Source organism: Aspergillus costaricaensis (genome assembly GCF_003184835.1).
Source record: "Aspergillus costaricaensis CBS 115574 unplaced genomic scaffold BO79scaffold_9, whole genome shotgun sequence".
Lineage (NCBI taxonomy): Eukaryota > Fungi > Ascomycota > Eurotiomycetes > Eurotiales > Aspergillaceae > Aspergillus > Aspergillus costaricensis.
This window is the reverse complement of record NW_020291809.1, coordinates 414,053-430,105: the sequence shown is the minus strand read 5'-3', so window position 1 is coordinate 430,105 and position 16,053 is coordinate 414,053. Positions and strand designations below refer to the sequence as shown.

General features: G+C 50.7%; 7 protein-coding genes across 7 annotated transcripts; 6 read left to right on the top strand and 1 right to left on the bottom strand.

Annotated features, from left to right (window-relative positions):
* Positions 1–1,423: 1,423 nt before the first annotated feature.
* BO79DRAFT_236519 (cytochrome P450) lies at positions 1,424–3,494 on the top strand (the record flags this gene model as incomplete). Its single annotated transcript, XM_025684593.1, has 4 exons — positions 1,424–1,460; positions 1,787–1,988; positions 2,036–2,794; positions 2,852–3,494. The coding sequence occupies 4 exons, from the start codon at positions 1,424–1,426 to the stop codon at positions 3,492–3,494; spliced, it is 1,641 nt and encodes a 546-aa protein (XP_025541680.1).
* A 699-nt stretch (positions 3,495–4,193) lies between these two features.
* On the top strand, positions 4,194–6,397 carry BO79DRAFT_281017 (Zn(II)2Cys6 transcription factor; the record flags this gene model as incomplete). The annotated part of the gene is made up of 5 exons (XM_025688119.1): positions 4,194–4,286; positions 4,357–5,160; positions 5,215–5,424; positions 5,471–5,619; positions 5,665–6,397. 5 exons carry the CDS (start codon positions 4,194–4,196, stop codon positions 6,395–6,397), a joined length of 1,989 nt encoding a protein of 662 aa, XP_025541679.1.
* A 24-nt stretch (positions 6,398–6,421) lies between these two features.
* BO79DRAFT_191620 (RidA family protein) lies at positions 6,422–6,973 on the bottom strand. Its single transcript, XM_025680840.1, has 2 exons — positions 6,821–6,973; positions 6,422–6,767 (listed from the first exon to the last, which is right to left on the bottom strand). Exons 1-2 carry the CDS (start codon positions 6,930–6,932, stop codon positions 6,472–6,474), a joined length of 408 nt encoding a protein of 135 aa, XP_025541678.1. The 5' UTR covers positions 6,933–6,973; the 3' UTR covers positions 6,422–6,471.
* Positions 6,974–7,408: 435 nt separating this feature from the next.
* BO79DRAFT_191617 (LipA and NB-ARC domain protein) lies at positions 7,409–9,784 on the top strand (the record flags this gene model as incomplete). Its single annotated transcript, XM_025680839.1, has 2 exons — positions 7,409–9,300; positions 9,529–9,784. 2 exons carry the CDS (start codon positions 7,409–7,411, stop codon positions 9,782–9,784), a joined length of 2,148 nt encoding a protein of 715 aa, XP_025541677.1.
* An 845-nt stretch (positions 9,785–10,629) lies between these two features.
* Positions 10,630–11,871, top strand: BO79DRAFT_286287 (putative glutamine-serine-proline rich protein; the record flags this gene model as incomplete). The annotated part of the gene is made up of 1 exon (XM_025688452.1): positions 10,630–11,871. One exon carries the CDS (start codon positions 10,630–10,632, stop codon positions 11,680–11,682), a length of 1,053 nt encoding a protein of 350 aa, XP_025541676.1. The 3' UTR covers positions 11,683–11,871.
* Positions 11,872–12,159: 288 nt separating this feature from the next.
* Positions 12,160–12,730, top strand: BO79DRAFT_208196 (uncharacterized protein). Its single transcript, XM_025682340.1, has 2 exons — positions 12,160–12,384; positions 12,439–12,730. The coding sequence occupies exons 1-2, from the start codon at positions 12,233–12,235 to the stop codon at positions 12,638–12,640; spliced, it is 354 nt and encodes a 117-aa protein (XP_025541675.1). The 5' UTR covers positions 12,160–12,232; the 3' UTR covers positions 12,641–12,730.
* Positions 12,731–13,768: 1,038 nt separating this feature from the next.
* On the top strand, positions 13,769–15,379 carry BO79DRAFT_215836 (uncharacterized protein; the record flags this gene model as incomplete). The annotated part of the gene is made up of 1 exon (XM_025683285.1): positions 13,769–15,379. One exon carries the CDS (start codon positions 13,769–13,771, stop codon positions 15,377–15,379), a length of 1,611 nt encoding a protein of 536 aa, XP_025541674.1.
* Between the last annotated feature and the right edge of the window lie 674 nt (positions 15,380–16,053).

Sequence of the window (16,053 nt, the reverse complement as noted above, 5' to 3'; positions counted from 1 at the left end):
TGTCACAGTTTCATCTAGCATGCTCCTCCTTGGCCCCGTCACCCAATGGCGTACGTCGCGCAGCACGAAATCATGGCCTCTTTGAGCCTCAGCCTTTCCCTTCTTTTGTTTACTGCCTCAACATCTGTACCTCTCTATGTGTCACGCCAGGCGCTTGTTTTCTGCTTCCTACTCTCTGTTCCGTTCACTATCGGCCATGCCATCATCTATCTAGTTCATCAGGGGGCAATGGTCATGGGAATTGCTCTAGGTCAGTTGCGCCCAATGACTATCCGCAATATCCATCACCCACCTACTGCGACCCGCTCCACATCATGGTATCATGAGGCTAACATCGTGGAGACTGATATCTAGTCAACGTGTGGAACTGCAGGCAAATGCGCGAGAGACATATACCTCCGAGAACGGGACCCTCTGGTTAAGACCTGGCCGTTTATTTTTGGAAGTATCCTTTTATCCGAGTAATTAAAGACAAGTTCTGGTTAGATGAATGTTTCGGTTGGCGTGGTCATGATTGGTGGTAGTTTGAGAAGCGAGCTGGACTTGTCCCAACAATACCTATTCGCACAGGGATCATCATGTTGTTTGAGATGCACCATACTCAAGACGGTCACTGTATTAGGAAAGACAAATGCGAGCCGTACCCCGTAAGGCAGAAAAGCATAACGCCCATAAGCACTAGCGGCAGGAACCGTGTGGCCGCTTGACGTTCCTGGCCGGTAAAAATACGCCATCAATTCCTGTGTGCATTAGCGGGTTGTGATAGCGCAAGTTCCCCTCATCTGACATGCCTGTGCACTCCTAACGCCAAGAATACATCGCTCCATGGCCTCTTATTCATCTCTGCTAAGCATACGAGGGATAGCCATCATAGGCCGGTTACAAGAGCCTCCGACAGGAACCTCCAGCACCGAGGATTTTTGGCCGTCTCCCCCCACAAACAACTGGTCAGAAACCGCCCACATCAGGACGACCCACAGCCCCGCTGACCCTTCTGTTACCGTATAAGGCTGCTCTAACAGGCGAATCGGAAGGAATCAGCAACTGTTGGTTTTAATGATCCTTTGCATACAGGTCCGTGACAGGTTGGGGGCCGTGGATGTCACTACGTAATACAGTGGGTGGCCGTCGTCATATTTCACATGGGCCTCGTGGTATCGCTCAACTGATACTAAACTATCATTGGACACATTTACCATCGCTGTTGCGCGCTGCGGTAAGAATCTCCTCGCCTATGGGAGTGTGGAAGAGGTCTTACACGGTGCATGAAAAGGCTGACAGGAAACTACGGTCCCAATTTACTTCCGGTGGCAGTGCTATCAATCACTATCAGGACCTCACGCATGATGCATGCTTCACATGAATGTCCAGGGTGAGAGGATTTCGCGGTATCTCTCGGCCGTCTCGACGCAAGCTTTGCGAAATGGAATGGACCCCGACAGATGCTACACTGCCCACCGGTTAGTTCCCAGCACAGGGATAGAGGTAAGCAGGCTATTCAGATACATTGTGTTCTAATACAAATTGCCTGGATCAAATGTACACCTTCACGTAAGCGAGCGGTTGTCCGAAGCCCTCGGCAAGCCCTTCTCCTCACACCCAAGATGACTATGTACCGGTCCATGAGTCTATAACATTTAAATAGACCAGTCAAGCTTCGTTACCCCGTTTCTATAATGCATTCGCAAGATCAACTCTATCATTTCACATTACATCCCGCACTTTATCATGTCTTATCATACCGGAGAACTGTGGCATTCTGCCAGTTTCTTTGTGGCTCTTAAAGAGATATATGTCACATATCTCATCATTGCCACTATTGGGATCTGCCTGATGAACTACTGGTACGGTATCCACGCACTACACGAGAAACCTCGAGTCAAACGAGGAATGAAAATTCCCCCATTGGTGCCGTCCTTAATACCACCACTGGGAACATTTCCAATAAAGATGCTGTGGAACCCTCGAGGCTTTGTCCTCTCGGCAAAGTATGACTCCAGCGCTTCTTATAGGACAAGTGGCTGATGTCGTACAGGCACCTACTGTGGAACTCCCGACCCGTCCGTGCACGGATACTGACGCAAACCCTCTACATCTTCCAAGGCACGGAAACCATTGGTTCCATCCTTAAAGAACGCAGCCTCTCTCTATTTGCCGTACATGCGATCCTTCTGCGGCGCGTCTTCGGCCTTCCGCCGAGCGCGTTACGGATCTACGCCCATGACAACTCCGGGGGTTTTCCGAGACCTTATCCCGAAAGCAATGTTAAGCCACAGAATCGGATTGAGTATCTGATCCGACATACTAACCAACGTCTACTCCTTGGGGCAGGCTTCGCTCCTTTTGTAAAGAGATTTCAATCCACCCTCACAGAGCGCCTGCAGGCACTCTCCATCCGTAGCCACTGGGTCGAGTTAGACGATTTTGTCCAGCTTTTTAATAACGACTTTACTGCCTCAATGATGGATGCACTGTGTGGGAAATACTTAATACGACAGCACCCGAATTTTGCGATCAACCTGTTTACCCTTGACGACAACATCTGGAAGATGCTTGTTGGGGTTCCGCGGTTCCTGGCGCCGCGGGCATATGCCGCACGAGACGCAGCGCTTGGTGCCTTGAAGGACTGGAACACGTGGGCACAAGAGCACTTCGACCCCGCCGCAGTCGATTCAGATGGCGATGACCCGGTCTGGGGTTCCAAGTACTGGCGCGATCGGGTAGATGCCTTTCAACAGATTGAAGGGTTTGATGCGGATGTTATTGCCATGCATGATCTGGCGGTTATCTGGGGGTACGTCATGTCTGGATCGGTTTTCACCTGGCTAGATCAGCTAACACCTGGCGTTAGGATGACCACAAACGGTATAAACACCTCCTTCTGGACCTGTCTGGAAGCCTTCAAAGACCAAGAACTACTAAACCTCGTTCGGGCTGAGGCTCGCGCCTGTTTGATCTCGGAGTCAGATGTGAAATTTGATATTGATCGCCTCCTACACCAACCAGTCCTGCAAGCCATTTATGCCGAAACTCTTCGCCTCCGAATCAATGGCTTTTTCGTCTGGTATCAGTCCCATGGCGACCTGAATGTAGATGGATGGCACATTCCCAACAAGAACTGGATTCTCACTACTCCTATGTCGGGTCATATGGATCCAGAGATCTGGTGCAGGGGGGCAGGTGCGGATCATCCGGTGGAGGACTTCTGGGTGGGTAGGTGGTTGAAGTATGCGGATGATGGCCAGACACTAATATTCACGACCGAGATGGCCAAAGGTGCTTGGATGCCCTACGGGGGTGCTCTTCACGTCTGTCCTGGGAGGTACTTTGCCAAAACAATGATCATTCTTGGGATGGCTTTGATGACAAGGCTGTATGACTGTGAGGTGTTGGCTGACGAGAAGAATCTGCGGATGAGCATGCGCACTTTTGGGTTTGGAACCGTTGGACCGGTTGGAAAGGTGCCAGTTCGCATTCGAAGGAGGGTATTGTGAGTTTTGTCGGAGCCCTCTGGAGCCCTCTGGATTGGCCGCTTTTTTGTTTCTCCTAGGTTTCATGTGTTCCTTTCGATCCTGGTTCTTCCTGTCCGTCTCTCTTTCTCCTTTATTTAGCCTTTCTTTAGTGGAAAGGCTGGCGGATCCCCCCTTACAATCCTAACGTCTTTATGCATATTTTATTTGGGGACGTGGTCGCATTATCAACAGTGCTTTTTCCTTGGGTTTTGTTCTACGGTTAACTTGCATTTTCCAGTCCAGCAACATTTGAATAAGAAGCAAACATGGCTAAACATGAAGAACCTCTGATGAAAAGATGTCTATATTGAAATCAAACGCCTCTATCTCAATTTCACGCTTCTAAGAATCTTGTATGGGGAGATATGAGTTGAACCGTACAAACTTTGGACTGACACTGCGCATATAACATTTCGAGCAGAGTTTTGCCATACCAAGCACACATGATACTATGAAACGGAGCTACCTTCGGATATAGAAACTGACTCTATCATCCGTATAAAGCTTGTGGCTGCTTAGCATTCCAATATCAATTGGGACAATTACCCGATCGGGAAATCGTGACGCTGTCGTGCTGACAAATCGGTCGCTCCTTTTCCCCACATTCCGCCATTACGATCAATGAAATTGATCATCAATCTTCCCGACTTGATCTAAGCTATTCAAAGCCTTTGGCTTGCAATGGATTCAACAAGGGATGGGAAAAGTAGAGCAAAATCCCGTGGAAAGTACACCACCAAAGCGTGCGAAGAATGCCGTCGGCGGCGAGCTAAGGTAAACCCTCGAAGTAAAGAACAATCATTACTTACCTACGTCACTACGGTACGACCGCTAATTCTGCTAGTGTGACGGGGTAAAACCATCATGTTCCAGATGCCTTCAGTGGAATGTGTCATGTCAATATTCAGACACTGAAGATGGGCGCCGACCGGCTTCTAAGTCGTATGTCCTACTCCTTAGGCAGCGTATCGAATTGCTGGAGAAGCTGCTAGACCAGCACGGTATCAACACCGTCGATCATGGTTCGCAGCCTCCTGGAAAAGGCTTGTATAGCCTCTTGGTAAATGAAAATATAGACGAGACATGCTCGGCGATGGATAGCCTATGTGAATCTCTCAAAGGCCAACTATCGCTGGACGAGTCATTGAACTTTGACAAAGATGGGGAGATGCGGTACTTCGGGCCTACCAGTGGGCGACTGGGATTCCAGGACCTTCCGTCGAGCGGTGGAAACCGAGAAACTTCACAACATGACCCCCTGGCGGATGCTGCACTCAATAACATCGATGACTACCTCGGTCTGACAGTACCTAGTCCAATGGTCGACGAAATTCCTGTCTCTCTGCAGAACGAGCTCATTAATCTTTACTTTACATGGGAACAACCATGGTATCCAATTGTCGACGAGACTCTATTCAGGGAGAGCATGAGCTCTCTGGGGAAATACTGGAGTCCACTGCTTCACTACTCTATTCTCGCTTTAGGCTCTCGATATTCCGATAGCTTGCAAGTCCGATTAGATTCCAATGACCCAAACTCAGCCGGTCTGGAGTTACTCTCCCGAGCGAAGAGTCTTCTACACTTAGAGATGGAAAATCCTACTCTTGTCACTATTCAGGCTCTAGGAGTTATTGGCATGGTCTACTTTGTGGGTTTCCTGTTCCAAATGCAATCAGAACCTGTGACTTATGATGGCGAATAGGCAATCGGCAAAGATGCTGCTGGATGGCTACACCATGGCATGGCGGACCGACTTTGTCTTGACATGGGCTTGAACATGGATCCGGCAGGCTTTGCAGGCACGGTCACTATATCAACCAGGGAGGCACGCTTGAGAAGGCAAATTTATTGGACATTGTATTGTCATGACAAACTTTCCGCTACTTATACGGGGCGGATATGCTCGATGCTCGTCAGTTCTCTTATGCCATCCTCCTTTTCTCGCTAACAGCGCGCAGGATCAGCAAGGCGCTGTCGAGTTACCATCGGATATGGACGATTCCGCGGAGACCGTGGAGACACCTGCGGAGATCCGAGAAAAGGTGGTCCCTCTGCAAAGAGCACTGATCGGAATCTGTAAAATCACCGAGAACATCCTTCTCTCAATGTAAGTATCATCCTGACTACATGAGCAACTCTCTGACCAAGGAAGGTGGGGTCCCAAGCCACTCGTGCAGGGGACCGAGCGGCCGGAATTTCTCGAATCCAACCTTCTCGCTCTAAGATCTTGGTTCTACGATCTTCCTCAGCACCTCAGGATTGACCGTCCCAACCCTGTGCCTCAGGCATATACCCTTCATATGGTATATCATACGACGAAGATTCTACTTGCCAAACCATTCCTAATGGACCCTTGCTACTACGACTCACCTGATACAAGGACCAAGACGATGGAGAAGGCTCAAACCGTATGCAGGGACTCCGCTAAGACAATGTGTGTGGTGGCTCAGAAATACTGCCGGACATTTGGCAATTTCCGACGTAGTCCAATTTCAGCCATGCATAGCACGCTATCAGCGGCTCGGGTCATTCTGGAGGAGCCAGACTGTCCTTCTAAGCGCAACCAGCTGCGAATATGTCTTGCTGCACTTGATGGACTGTCTAAGTCATGGCATCCCGCACGACATATTGCGAATAATCTTAGAAAGCTTTGTCCCATGCTGCCTAGCGAGGTGTCACCTGAGGATGGTAACACCACTACGGTCGACCTTGACATCCATGATTCTACACAAAAGTCTTTCGATATATTTGGTACTACTAATAACGAGGCTATTCCGGAGCTGCATGATATGCTCGGTACTGATCTCGCAGCTTGGAGCCAACTACCAGAGGACTACGGATACTTTGACTTGTTGAACCAGGCCACATGGGACCGTGCATGGTAGTTGGCAGTTATATACATGGTCTTCGATTATAAGACGCATAGCTTAGCCCCCATTCCTGAATACCTGGTCAAAGACTATTTCGGATCGTGAGCCACCACCTCAATCTCAACCCTCATATCATCCTCCCCCAACCTCGTCACGCCCACACAAGTCCAAAGGGGCTCATGGTTTGGCATATACTTCTTAAAGTTCCTGACCATGGCATCCAGCGCTTCGTTGTTGATGGGGACATGGTATGAGTTCACGCGGAAGACCTGCTCCCACCCTTTGCCGCCAGCGTTCTTCAGATTCAGCTCGACGTTCTTGAATGCCTGGTCGATCTGCTCGTTGATCTCTTTATAGAATTCCCCAGTGTTTGGGTCCCAGCCGCCTGTAATGGTTATCATTGATCCCAGTGTCCGTATATGCAAGAATTCGGAATACCTTGTCCAGAGCATTCAATGCGATCACCTATGCGCACAGCTTGGCTATATTTGAACTTTTGCTGGTTTCTTTTTCCAACTCCTTCGTAGTTATAATAGGTGAGGTGAGACATTTTAAAAGATTAGTAGATGAAGTAGTAAACTTGAGGGTACAGCTGATGGTCACGGTTTTCGTGCTGCTGGTTGCAGAAGTTCCTTTTATGTCTTCGCCGCAGCGGAATATACTTTCCGTTTGATGCAACCGCCACATGGTGGGGAGATTACAATCTTACTATTACGCAACACCACTACACAGATGCTGAACTAACTAATGACTTAGCAAAATGATGCACACTCTATTATCTATGCATCAATACATCCAACAATGCCATAGGAAAGTCCTTAACAGTTTCTTGCAGACTACTGATCCCCACCTGTCAAACCATCTTATCTTATCGCCCGCTGACTCATCACATCCGCGGCATCCGATCGACATCATCACTCGATCCAGACCATCGCAATAGGGGTCCAGGGGATTTTTCTCCTGACCATTCCCACTGAATCATAATGATTACTAGATAACCCCAATTTCCCAGTGGTGCACCACACCATGCACGCCAACACAGGAATAAAGCGCAAACCTCTACCCCAGACCACATCCCCGGACGGCACCATCCGCGGCGTCATAACGGTATCGCCTTCGCAAACACCACCGCCACAACCATGCGTATCCTCCAAACAGCAACTCCAAGTCCACCAACAACCACTATCACCACGTCCTCATCGCCCTCCACCACCCTACACACCACCCCTCCCTATCCGCTCTGCAACTACCCACAATGAGCCATCCTATCCAAGTCGTACCCCCTCGCCCCTCCCACCACCACCACCCCCTCCTCGCTCCGCAACAACCCCAAACCCAACAGCGACAGGCCCCTCCACCGCCCAAAAGGCCTACAACGAAGCCACCCACTTCCTCGGCGGCCTCATAACGCACCCCACAAGCAGCACAAAACACACCACCATCCTGCGGCACTCTTCCGGCATTGTCTTCTACCGCGGCAGCACTACCTCCGTCACCATCTCCATCTTCTCCGACACGCCCCTCCCACCAACCCGCACACTCTACCTCCAAAGCAAAGGCTGGAGCGGCAAAACCGGCATGAAAACCAAAGCATTCCTCGGCCTCACCGACTCCTGGCCAAACGTTACGCCGACGCTCCCCGTGCACGTGCAGCAAGTCGACCCGGTCGACGAGCGCGCGTGGCAGCGCGACATCAGCAAGTTTCGCAAGAAGGCGACGGGCCGCGAGAGACAGCATGTGCTTCGCGAGACGATGGTGGTGAGGATCCCTGTTGAGGCCGGGGATGGGTATTTCCAGCTTGTGCTTTGTGGGGATGGGGAGAATAGGAGGAAGGTTATGTGTTATAGTCCGGTGTTTCGGGTTTTGTCGACGAGTTTGAGTCCTAGTTCGTGTAGGGGGGCTAGTTTGTCGACTATGCCGTTGGAGGTCGGGGCTATGGTGTTGGGTATGTATGTTCAGACTGCCGCTGAGGCGGTCGTGGCGCCGGTTACGGCCGCCGTGCAGAGTAAAGTGCAGCCGTATCAGCCGAGTTGGGTGACGCAGACGGCGGCGGAGACAGCTGTTTCGGTTAGTGGGGTTGGGGATAGGGTTGGGTCAGTGTTGGGGGTTAGTGGGGATGATGATGATGGAAGAGGGAGTGGGAGTGGGAATGGGCTGAGGGATGTGCAAGCAGGGTATCAGCTTGCGCTGGAGGAGGGGCCGAAGGCACCGTTCCCTGTGGACCTTACGGCGAGGGTGGAAGCTGGGGATAGTGATGGGCTTCGGTTTAGGGTTGGTAAGGTGTCTGATATGGTGCTGGATCGGTATCGGGGGTTTTTCTTTGGGTGGGCAAGAGTTGAGGGTGTTGAGGCGACAGCGGAGAGAGGGCCAGGTTCGGCCTCAGGAACGTGGCAGGGCGTTGTGTTCTCGATTGTATACTTTGATCCGATACAACAGGAGCGAGTCAATCTCTCGCGCGCTATGCAGAAGATCACGACTGTCCGCTTCATCGATGAACCTGCTGTGCCGGTACGAGCTCAAACCAAGCTTCAGATCCGGATCATGGGTTTTCTCCGTCCGGATGTACCTCCGCCCAGAGGCCAGACAGAAAAGGATCTCATAGCTGCTCGCGAGGCGGCTGCTGAGGCGGCCATGTTAGCTGATGCATGCGATGTGTCGTATGCGCAGAGCATTCTCGAACATCCTGCTTGGGCAGCAGATAGGTCCTTCTCAGGGACGCGAAGTATAGGCACTAATGGAGCAAATGGAAGTGGAAGTGGAGGCTGGATGGATAGAACTAGAGAAGGTGTGGAGAACGTCAAGTATCGAGGGCAGAAGCTGGCGGAGAAGGTTCCCTTGCATTGGATCGGGGTTAGGGCTCCGACGGATGAGGCAAGGGATAAGCAGATTGCCGTGAATGGGTTTTATATAGTTCGGGGGTGATGGCTGTATATATTCTTGTATATTAGATAACGTGTAACCTTTAATCGGAGGCGATTGTTAATTGTGATCATGGTGATCGAAGTCAGTATCATTATGAATACCATTCGTATGGCTATGGTTGAATGGTCTGCTTGAGCATGAGGCGCATGCTATACAGCAAGGCCTAGAACAGACAAGCTTTCCCTTCCCTGTTCCCGTCATTCACAAATGGTGTCATCTACCAGACCATCGATTGAACCATGCGTTAATGCTGATCAATGTTCGGTGGCGGTGCAGCTGTTGACGGTGGACCATGGCCCCGAAACTATGCCTGAAAGGGAAAACAGGGTGTTCGCTCCACCCAAGCTTTGGAGTGGACCGTTCGAAGTCCCTTATGAGTTCATGAAAATGAGAGTGCGCTCCGTGTGTTTCGGTTTCTCGCTTGTGGCCATCTATGCCTCGGCTAGGCTTTCTTTCAACTGCTGTCAAGGCTGTGAATGAATGTTTGCTTATGACTGTGTTATGGCATGATGCCTTATGACGTGGTAGTGAATGTTGAGACTTTCGGACGATTAACACAGTGTAGGGATAGGCTTTTACTTGAGTTTAACTGAGTCACATGGGGCATGTGATATTAGTTTTAGTCGAGAGTCTAGTCAGCCCTGTCGTAATGAAGGAGAGGAGTTGATTTGGGTGCAGTGGGAAGCAGATCGATCTGACCTGTCTCAAGTCGGTGAAAGACAGAGAAAGCCATACATCTGGGAAAGCCAAGTGATGAGTAAAAAATTCATTGTCGAAGACCCTTGCCCAGAATTCAGCCCCCACATCCGGTCATAGGCAGCAATGAAATCAACTTTCAGTGTCCGTACAAGCATCAGTTAGTACCCATGACGGCATACATTATAGTGTATACACACTTCTCACATCAGCTAATTTAAGCGAGAAGTCTTATCCCTACTTAGCTTCCTGTATGTTTCAGCGATAAATGAGCCCGCGAAGCGCCGTGAAAGAGCTTGTAGGCAGAAAAGCAGTGGGGCTGTGCAGGCACTTCTGTCAGCCCTAAGTGAGTCCCGCCCATGGAACAGCCATCAGAGCTCTCCTCTCCACCAATCAATGAACCGCCCTTGGACTGCGCCACTTGGTGCCTGACTCGCGCTTACTGGGCCAGGTTAGCGGGGTCTCAGGCAGCCCCTCCCCCAACCCCGCACAGCCACAGGTTTCCCGCTTAAGAAGTCAACACTCCTCTTCCTTCATCGTTTCTTTGCTTTTCTCTCGTCCTTCACTCAGCGTTTCTAATACATCCCTTCATCTTCTATTGCCGTCTACAAGCACAGTTAGACCTCACGATGGCAGCTCAAGAGTACTTCGGTGGCAGCAGTGCCACCCCCGCCAACCCTGATCGCCGTCAGCAGAACCCCTCTCCCTGGTCATCCCCGGCCGTCGACACTCCCAGCTCCACCGGATACGGCTCGTATCCCCCCTCCGTCGAGAACGGCCATGACCGATACGGCGCCTCTTCTCCTTATCCCCCTCAGGGTGCTGGAGGCTACAACAGACCTTACAGCCCATACCAGCAGCCGTCCCCTCAACCCGGTTACCAGAACCCTGAATACTCATCCTACGGTGGACGCCCACCTTACCCACAGTACGAGCAGCCTTCACAGTACGGCCAGCCTCCCTCGGAGTCGAGACCCTACCCGCCTTACCCTCAGCATGAAGGCTACTCCTCCCACCAGCAACCTCCCCCGTACTCTCCCGAGTCGTCCACCGACCCGGCCGCCGCCGGCGAAGGCGAGAAGGGTATCATGGGCGCCCTCGCAGGCGGTGCAGCTGGTGGTTTCGCAGGACATAAGGTCAACCACGGTTTTCTCGGCACCATCGGTGGAGCTATGATGGGCTCCGTGGCCGAAGACGCAGTGAAGAAGCACAAGGAGAAGAAAGAGCACGAGGAAGAAGAACGTCGTCGCGAGGAGGAGCGTCGCAGAATGGAAGAACAGCGTCGTAGGGAAGAACAATACAGGATGTCTCAGCAGCAGCACCAGCACCACCACAGACCTCCTCCCCATCACGGCGCGCCTCTGCGCGGAAACTTCTCCGCTTCGGCTCGGGATATCCGCCTCGAAAGTCACCACGATCTGGTGGCGGCTTGTGGACGGGTGTCCGGGGAGCTGCAGCTCTCGGTGCTTCCGTTGAACAGTGTGTTGGCTAACCACTGGGGAAAGTTCGCGTGGGAGCGGAACGGAAACTTTGCGGCGTCTGCTAGAAATGTTCGCTTGGTTGATGGGGGCCGTGTGCTGGAGGCGGAGTTAGCGGATGGCAATGATGGATGGAATCGCACCTGGATTCGGCTGGATGAGAGGATTACGAACCAGAATGGTCAGCTGATGTTCCTGGATTAGATGGGAATTCGTGACTTTCTGTGAGCGTTGTCTTACGTTGAATGAAGAGTTCTTTAATACCCACGCTTTGACTGACGTGGTGATCTGCACTGGCTGGACTGGTATCCTTTCTTCAGTTTTCTGCTCGATTGCTTTTAGCGCAGTTGAAGTCGCGTCGTTATTCGCAATGGAATAGTATTTTGCCCCATTAATTTTCTTATCACACCAACTCGTTGTCCCAACAACATCATCCTAGACCATAATATTCTTCCCAAACGTCTCATCCTAGGGACCTCACCGGTCTCTCTAAACTTATCCCATATCCCTTCACATCAAAACATGCCTAGATCCCATCGCACAGCTCCCCAGAATAACTTACTCTCTGCTCATTTGGCATCCCGCAAGGGATCAAGCCACCCGTGGTGGGGTCTCCAGCCTTAATCAAACAACAGTGGCGCGGATGCTGACGGACAGAAACCTCAATCTCACCACATCTCACTCATCTACCAGAAACACCACCTCACAGCACCTACAAACTCAAACCCCAGTCCAAGACACCTACAAAAATAACATGTCTTCCCAAATCCCCCAATACCTTTTCGCCCTCCAATCCCTCCCCCTCCTCGGCAGCGGTCTCTATACCCTATTTTTTCCCGCTTCCGCTGCGCAATCGCCATACCTGCCTCTACGGGGCGTCAGCATAGGGACTATTCAGGCGATGAGGTAGGCAATTTATATATTGAAGATCTGTTATAATTCTCTCTAATCAAGCAAAAGTCTTTCATCCTTGACACTGGGTACTTTCTATGCTCTTGTCGCCTATCAGAATAACATCCCGATGATGGCGGCTACGGTACCGACCAGGCTTTTGGCTGCGGTGGTGTTTTATCGGACGGGCGAGGAGGCATGGAAGCGGGTCACGCCTTTTGAGGCGGTGATGGGGGTTGTGACTGGTTTGGGGGTTTGGATGTGGGGGTAGTGTGTCGCCGCGGCGTCTGCTGATGGATGTAAAGTGGAGAGGATGAAATGGATTGGTAAAGTAGATGCTGTCGCATCAGACAAACTGCGAGAACCTTAATTCACTTGGTATATTTGGAATACTAGCTGCTCCACACAGTACAGCCTACTATGAAGTAATTCAGATTTTGATCGAAAGTCCTGATTGTCATATAGTCAATACAGTTATATCAAGGATCCAGGTCTAAACAGGGCCAGTCAATCATTCCAACCAGTGGTCTCAATCTTTAGCTAGTTTTCACGCGTCCTACCTGTAAAAGAAAATCATGATTTGTTGTTCAACATGACAAAAGTTCAGATTATTATTAAATATGTACATCTACATCTAGTTGAGGATTAGCATGTCCGTACCTGCTTATCTCTGATACCGCACACCTTCACCACGATCCACTTGATAAGTGACCCGTCAAGTGTCTTTTTAGTTCTGTATTGAAGCTTATGAAGTCTCTAACACTTGATTTAAGCACATACGACCATAGGGTGTGGAAAACAGGGCTTCCCGTCCGCTCAGCCGTACTTAAGCCACACGCCGGGAGGTTAGTAGTTGGGTGGGTGACCACCAGCGAATCCCTTCTGTTGTATGTTTTTTTCTATTTTTGTATCTTGTTGAAGTTTTGTGACGTTGAAAGGCAGTACTGCAGAGTAGGAAGAGTGGTGAGAAGGAGGTAAATGGGGGCCATAGAGAGGACTTTCTGTGGTTGTATATCGATAACCCTGGGATGGGATTATGCGGGATCCAACGAACCACAAATTGGGATCAGCTTCCTATGCTTTGAGGCTGTGAATCACTTGCTTCCCCTTCTAGAAACTTTCTTCGGCCTAATTGTTCTAGTCGTATTGACGTACACTTACGGAGTACATAACACAAACAATCGGCGCGCTCTACCTGATTCTAGTATACTAGACTAGTGCCTGACTGATCCAGTGTTGATACATCCCACCTGCGTTTGGTATGTATCTGCAAGGTGGGGTAACCGACTTACCGACTTATCAATGGACCCTACTGATTCACTTCCTTCCAGCTTCAACCCACGAGTCACCAATCCCGATTAAATTGTGTCGGCCCCGATCCCATACTACCACAGGCGCCATGGAACCCAACGTGATCTTAGAGGTCCCTTTGAATATCTCGCAACAAAATCTTGTCGATCTTTCTAACATTGGTTCGCCCGAGAAATTTCGCCTCGTCGAATGCGCAGCTTTACTTAGCAACCAAGACCCCATCCTCCGAATTGTACAGTTTGACAACTTCAAATTTGGCAACCGACCGCCAGCCGCATACGCGGCAATATCGTATATCTGGCAAGGAAATCGCACCGATTCGCTCTCAGGCACAATTGTTGTCGAGGGCGCGCTTGACGGTGATCCGATCAGTATCAACATCATACAACAGGCATGCATTGCGTGCAAGCGTCGTCGATTAGATTATATCTGGCTTGACAGACTCTGTATAATGCAGGCTAATAGCAACGACAAGGCATGGCAGATCCAGCGGATGTTTGATATCTACAAAACGGGTCTCCCGCTGGTCTTGCCCGGTGGCCTTATGAAGCTGGTGCGCTTGGATGAAGAGACAGACTGGATCCTGCGCGCTTGGACGTTGCAAGAGGCGATTGTCTCCGAAGCGTATGTGCTTGTTTCGGCAGAGGGCCTTCATATTCCTCCCGAGAGACCCTTGATTGATTTGATGGTATCTGACGACCCTCGACGCTGCATGTGTCGTGTGGAGTCTGTCGTACCTGATATATCTGCCTTTTGCAGACTCGTGGACCTCCTCCAAGTCATCCGCCGAGGGTCAGGGAAGGCTATTTACCAAATGAACGCTAATGCACAACCAACAGTGATGCAAGTGAGAATTTTTGGGAACTACCAAACGCGGAAGAGAGAGATCACTGCCTTTGCAGACGCTACACAAACAATTTGGAACGGGTCAAATTGGTCACGCCACTCTCTCTGGCAATCTTCCTTCTTCAGAACTTCCAAGCGACCGGTTGACATGGTATTCAGCATCATGGGCCTCTTCGGGGTCTCTCTCAATCCTAAAGAGTTCGCGTCAACGGACCGCATTCGTGCAACTATATCTCTTGCACAAGAGTACTTGAAGAGGAGCAACAAAGCCGACTGGTTGATCGCCGGTTGGAAGGAGCCCCCAGATAGGCGTCTTTCATCTTTCCCAGAGCTCCCGGAAACATCGGTGTCCTCGGCTCCACGATTTTCCACGGAGAAGGATGACATATCGAATGAGCCTGACACGCCTCCCTATGATATCCGGCACCGTTTTGACAGTAGTTGGGTCCCCGGTGGCAGAATGGACGATGAGGGTTACTTTTACTTTACAGCCAAGGCGGTGCGAGTGGCCAGCCACGCCCTGGGACCGCGCGAGACGTCTTCATGTTGGAATCAGCCCCAAAAAACTCTGTCCGGGTTACTTAGGGCACTCGACGGGAGCCTTTGGGAGCCACAAACAGGTGAAGCCCTGCCGGAGCAACGTGGCCCTTGCCACTCCAGCCAAGGCCGAGAACTGTTTGCAGCTGTAGTGGGCCTTGGCTTTGGTCAGGGCTATACCAGGCATGCGAAGGCTGTTCTACTGGAAGAACATACACCGGGAAGGTTCCATAGGCTTCCGGTATTCTTCGAATTGGCACAGGATACGCTGGGGGAATGGAGGGACATGGCTCTCAATATGGGGCCTGTTCGATAGCTCTAGCAAGGATATATTATCTGACAGTTTCATCGACTAAGGCACTATAGTCATCTAGGAGAATAGGTTTTTTCAAAATATAACGGGTTAAGAATACCTACAACCAGGATCTTTAATGAGCTCGAATTGTTCTATATAGAGTGACAACCTACCAGACTTACTCAGGTCGTCTCCGCTCAATGGCCAACCAAACCATGCGCGCTGCCTTCCGCATGTCAACAGCAAAATTAGATTAGCAAAGATCTGGGCGTCACATAGGGCTATGTTTCTTCTCCTGCAATTCACCCGGGCTGTTAAACCCGGCAATTCTGGCTAAATGTGATCTACGCCAGTCCCTGCATTGGCTTGGCATTTTACCCTGGTAGCGCGGATGCAGGCTGAACGGGCCGTGCGGCCGTGACTGGCTCGCAACCAGTCAGAAAAATACCGAAAGACCTCTCGGATTAGATCATGTTCATCTGCCGGATTATAGGGCTGCACGGGGATTTCTTCAGGTATCCGTGATTCTTCAGTATGCTCTCCGCATCGGTTAGGGAGATGTCTCAGCGCCACCGACCGATGGCTTGTTTAGCTCTCTCGGCGTCGGCGTATACTTGCATCTTTGAAGTGATAGTGGCCCGCTGATATAATGCTGACGGATCCTGTATCCCAATACAGAACGGAGTATGACTTCG

Bases quoted from the DNA above. Each gene is read 5' to 3' on its own strand.
- BO79DRAFT_208196 (XM_025682340.1), top strand. From the start codon at position 12,233: ATGTCTTCCCAAATCCCCCAATACCTTTTCGCCCTCCAATCCCTCCCC. The intron at 12,385-12,438 runs GTAGGCAATTTA...ATCAAGCAAAAG, and splicing joins GGGACTATTCAGGCGATGAG to TCTTTCATCCTTGACACTGG.
- BO79DRAFT_191620 (XM_025680840.1), bottom strand. From the start codon at position 6,932: ATGTCTCACCTCACCTATTATAACTACGAAGGAGTTGGAAAAAGAAAC. The intron at 6,768-6,820 runs GTATTCCGAATT...TAACCATTACAG, and splicing joins CATTGAATGCTCTGGACAAG to GCGGCTGGGACCCAAACACT.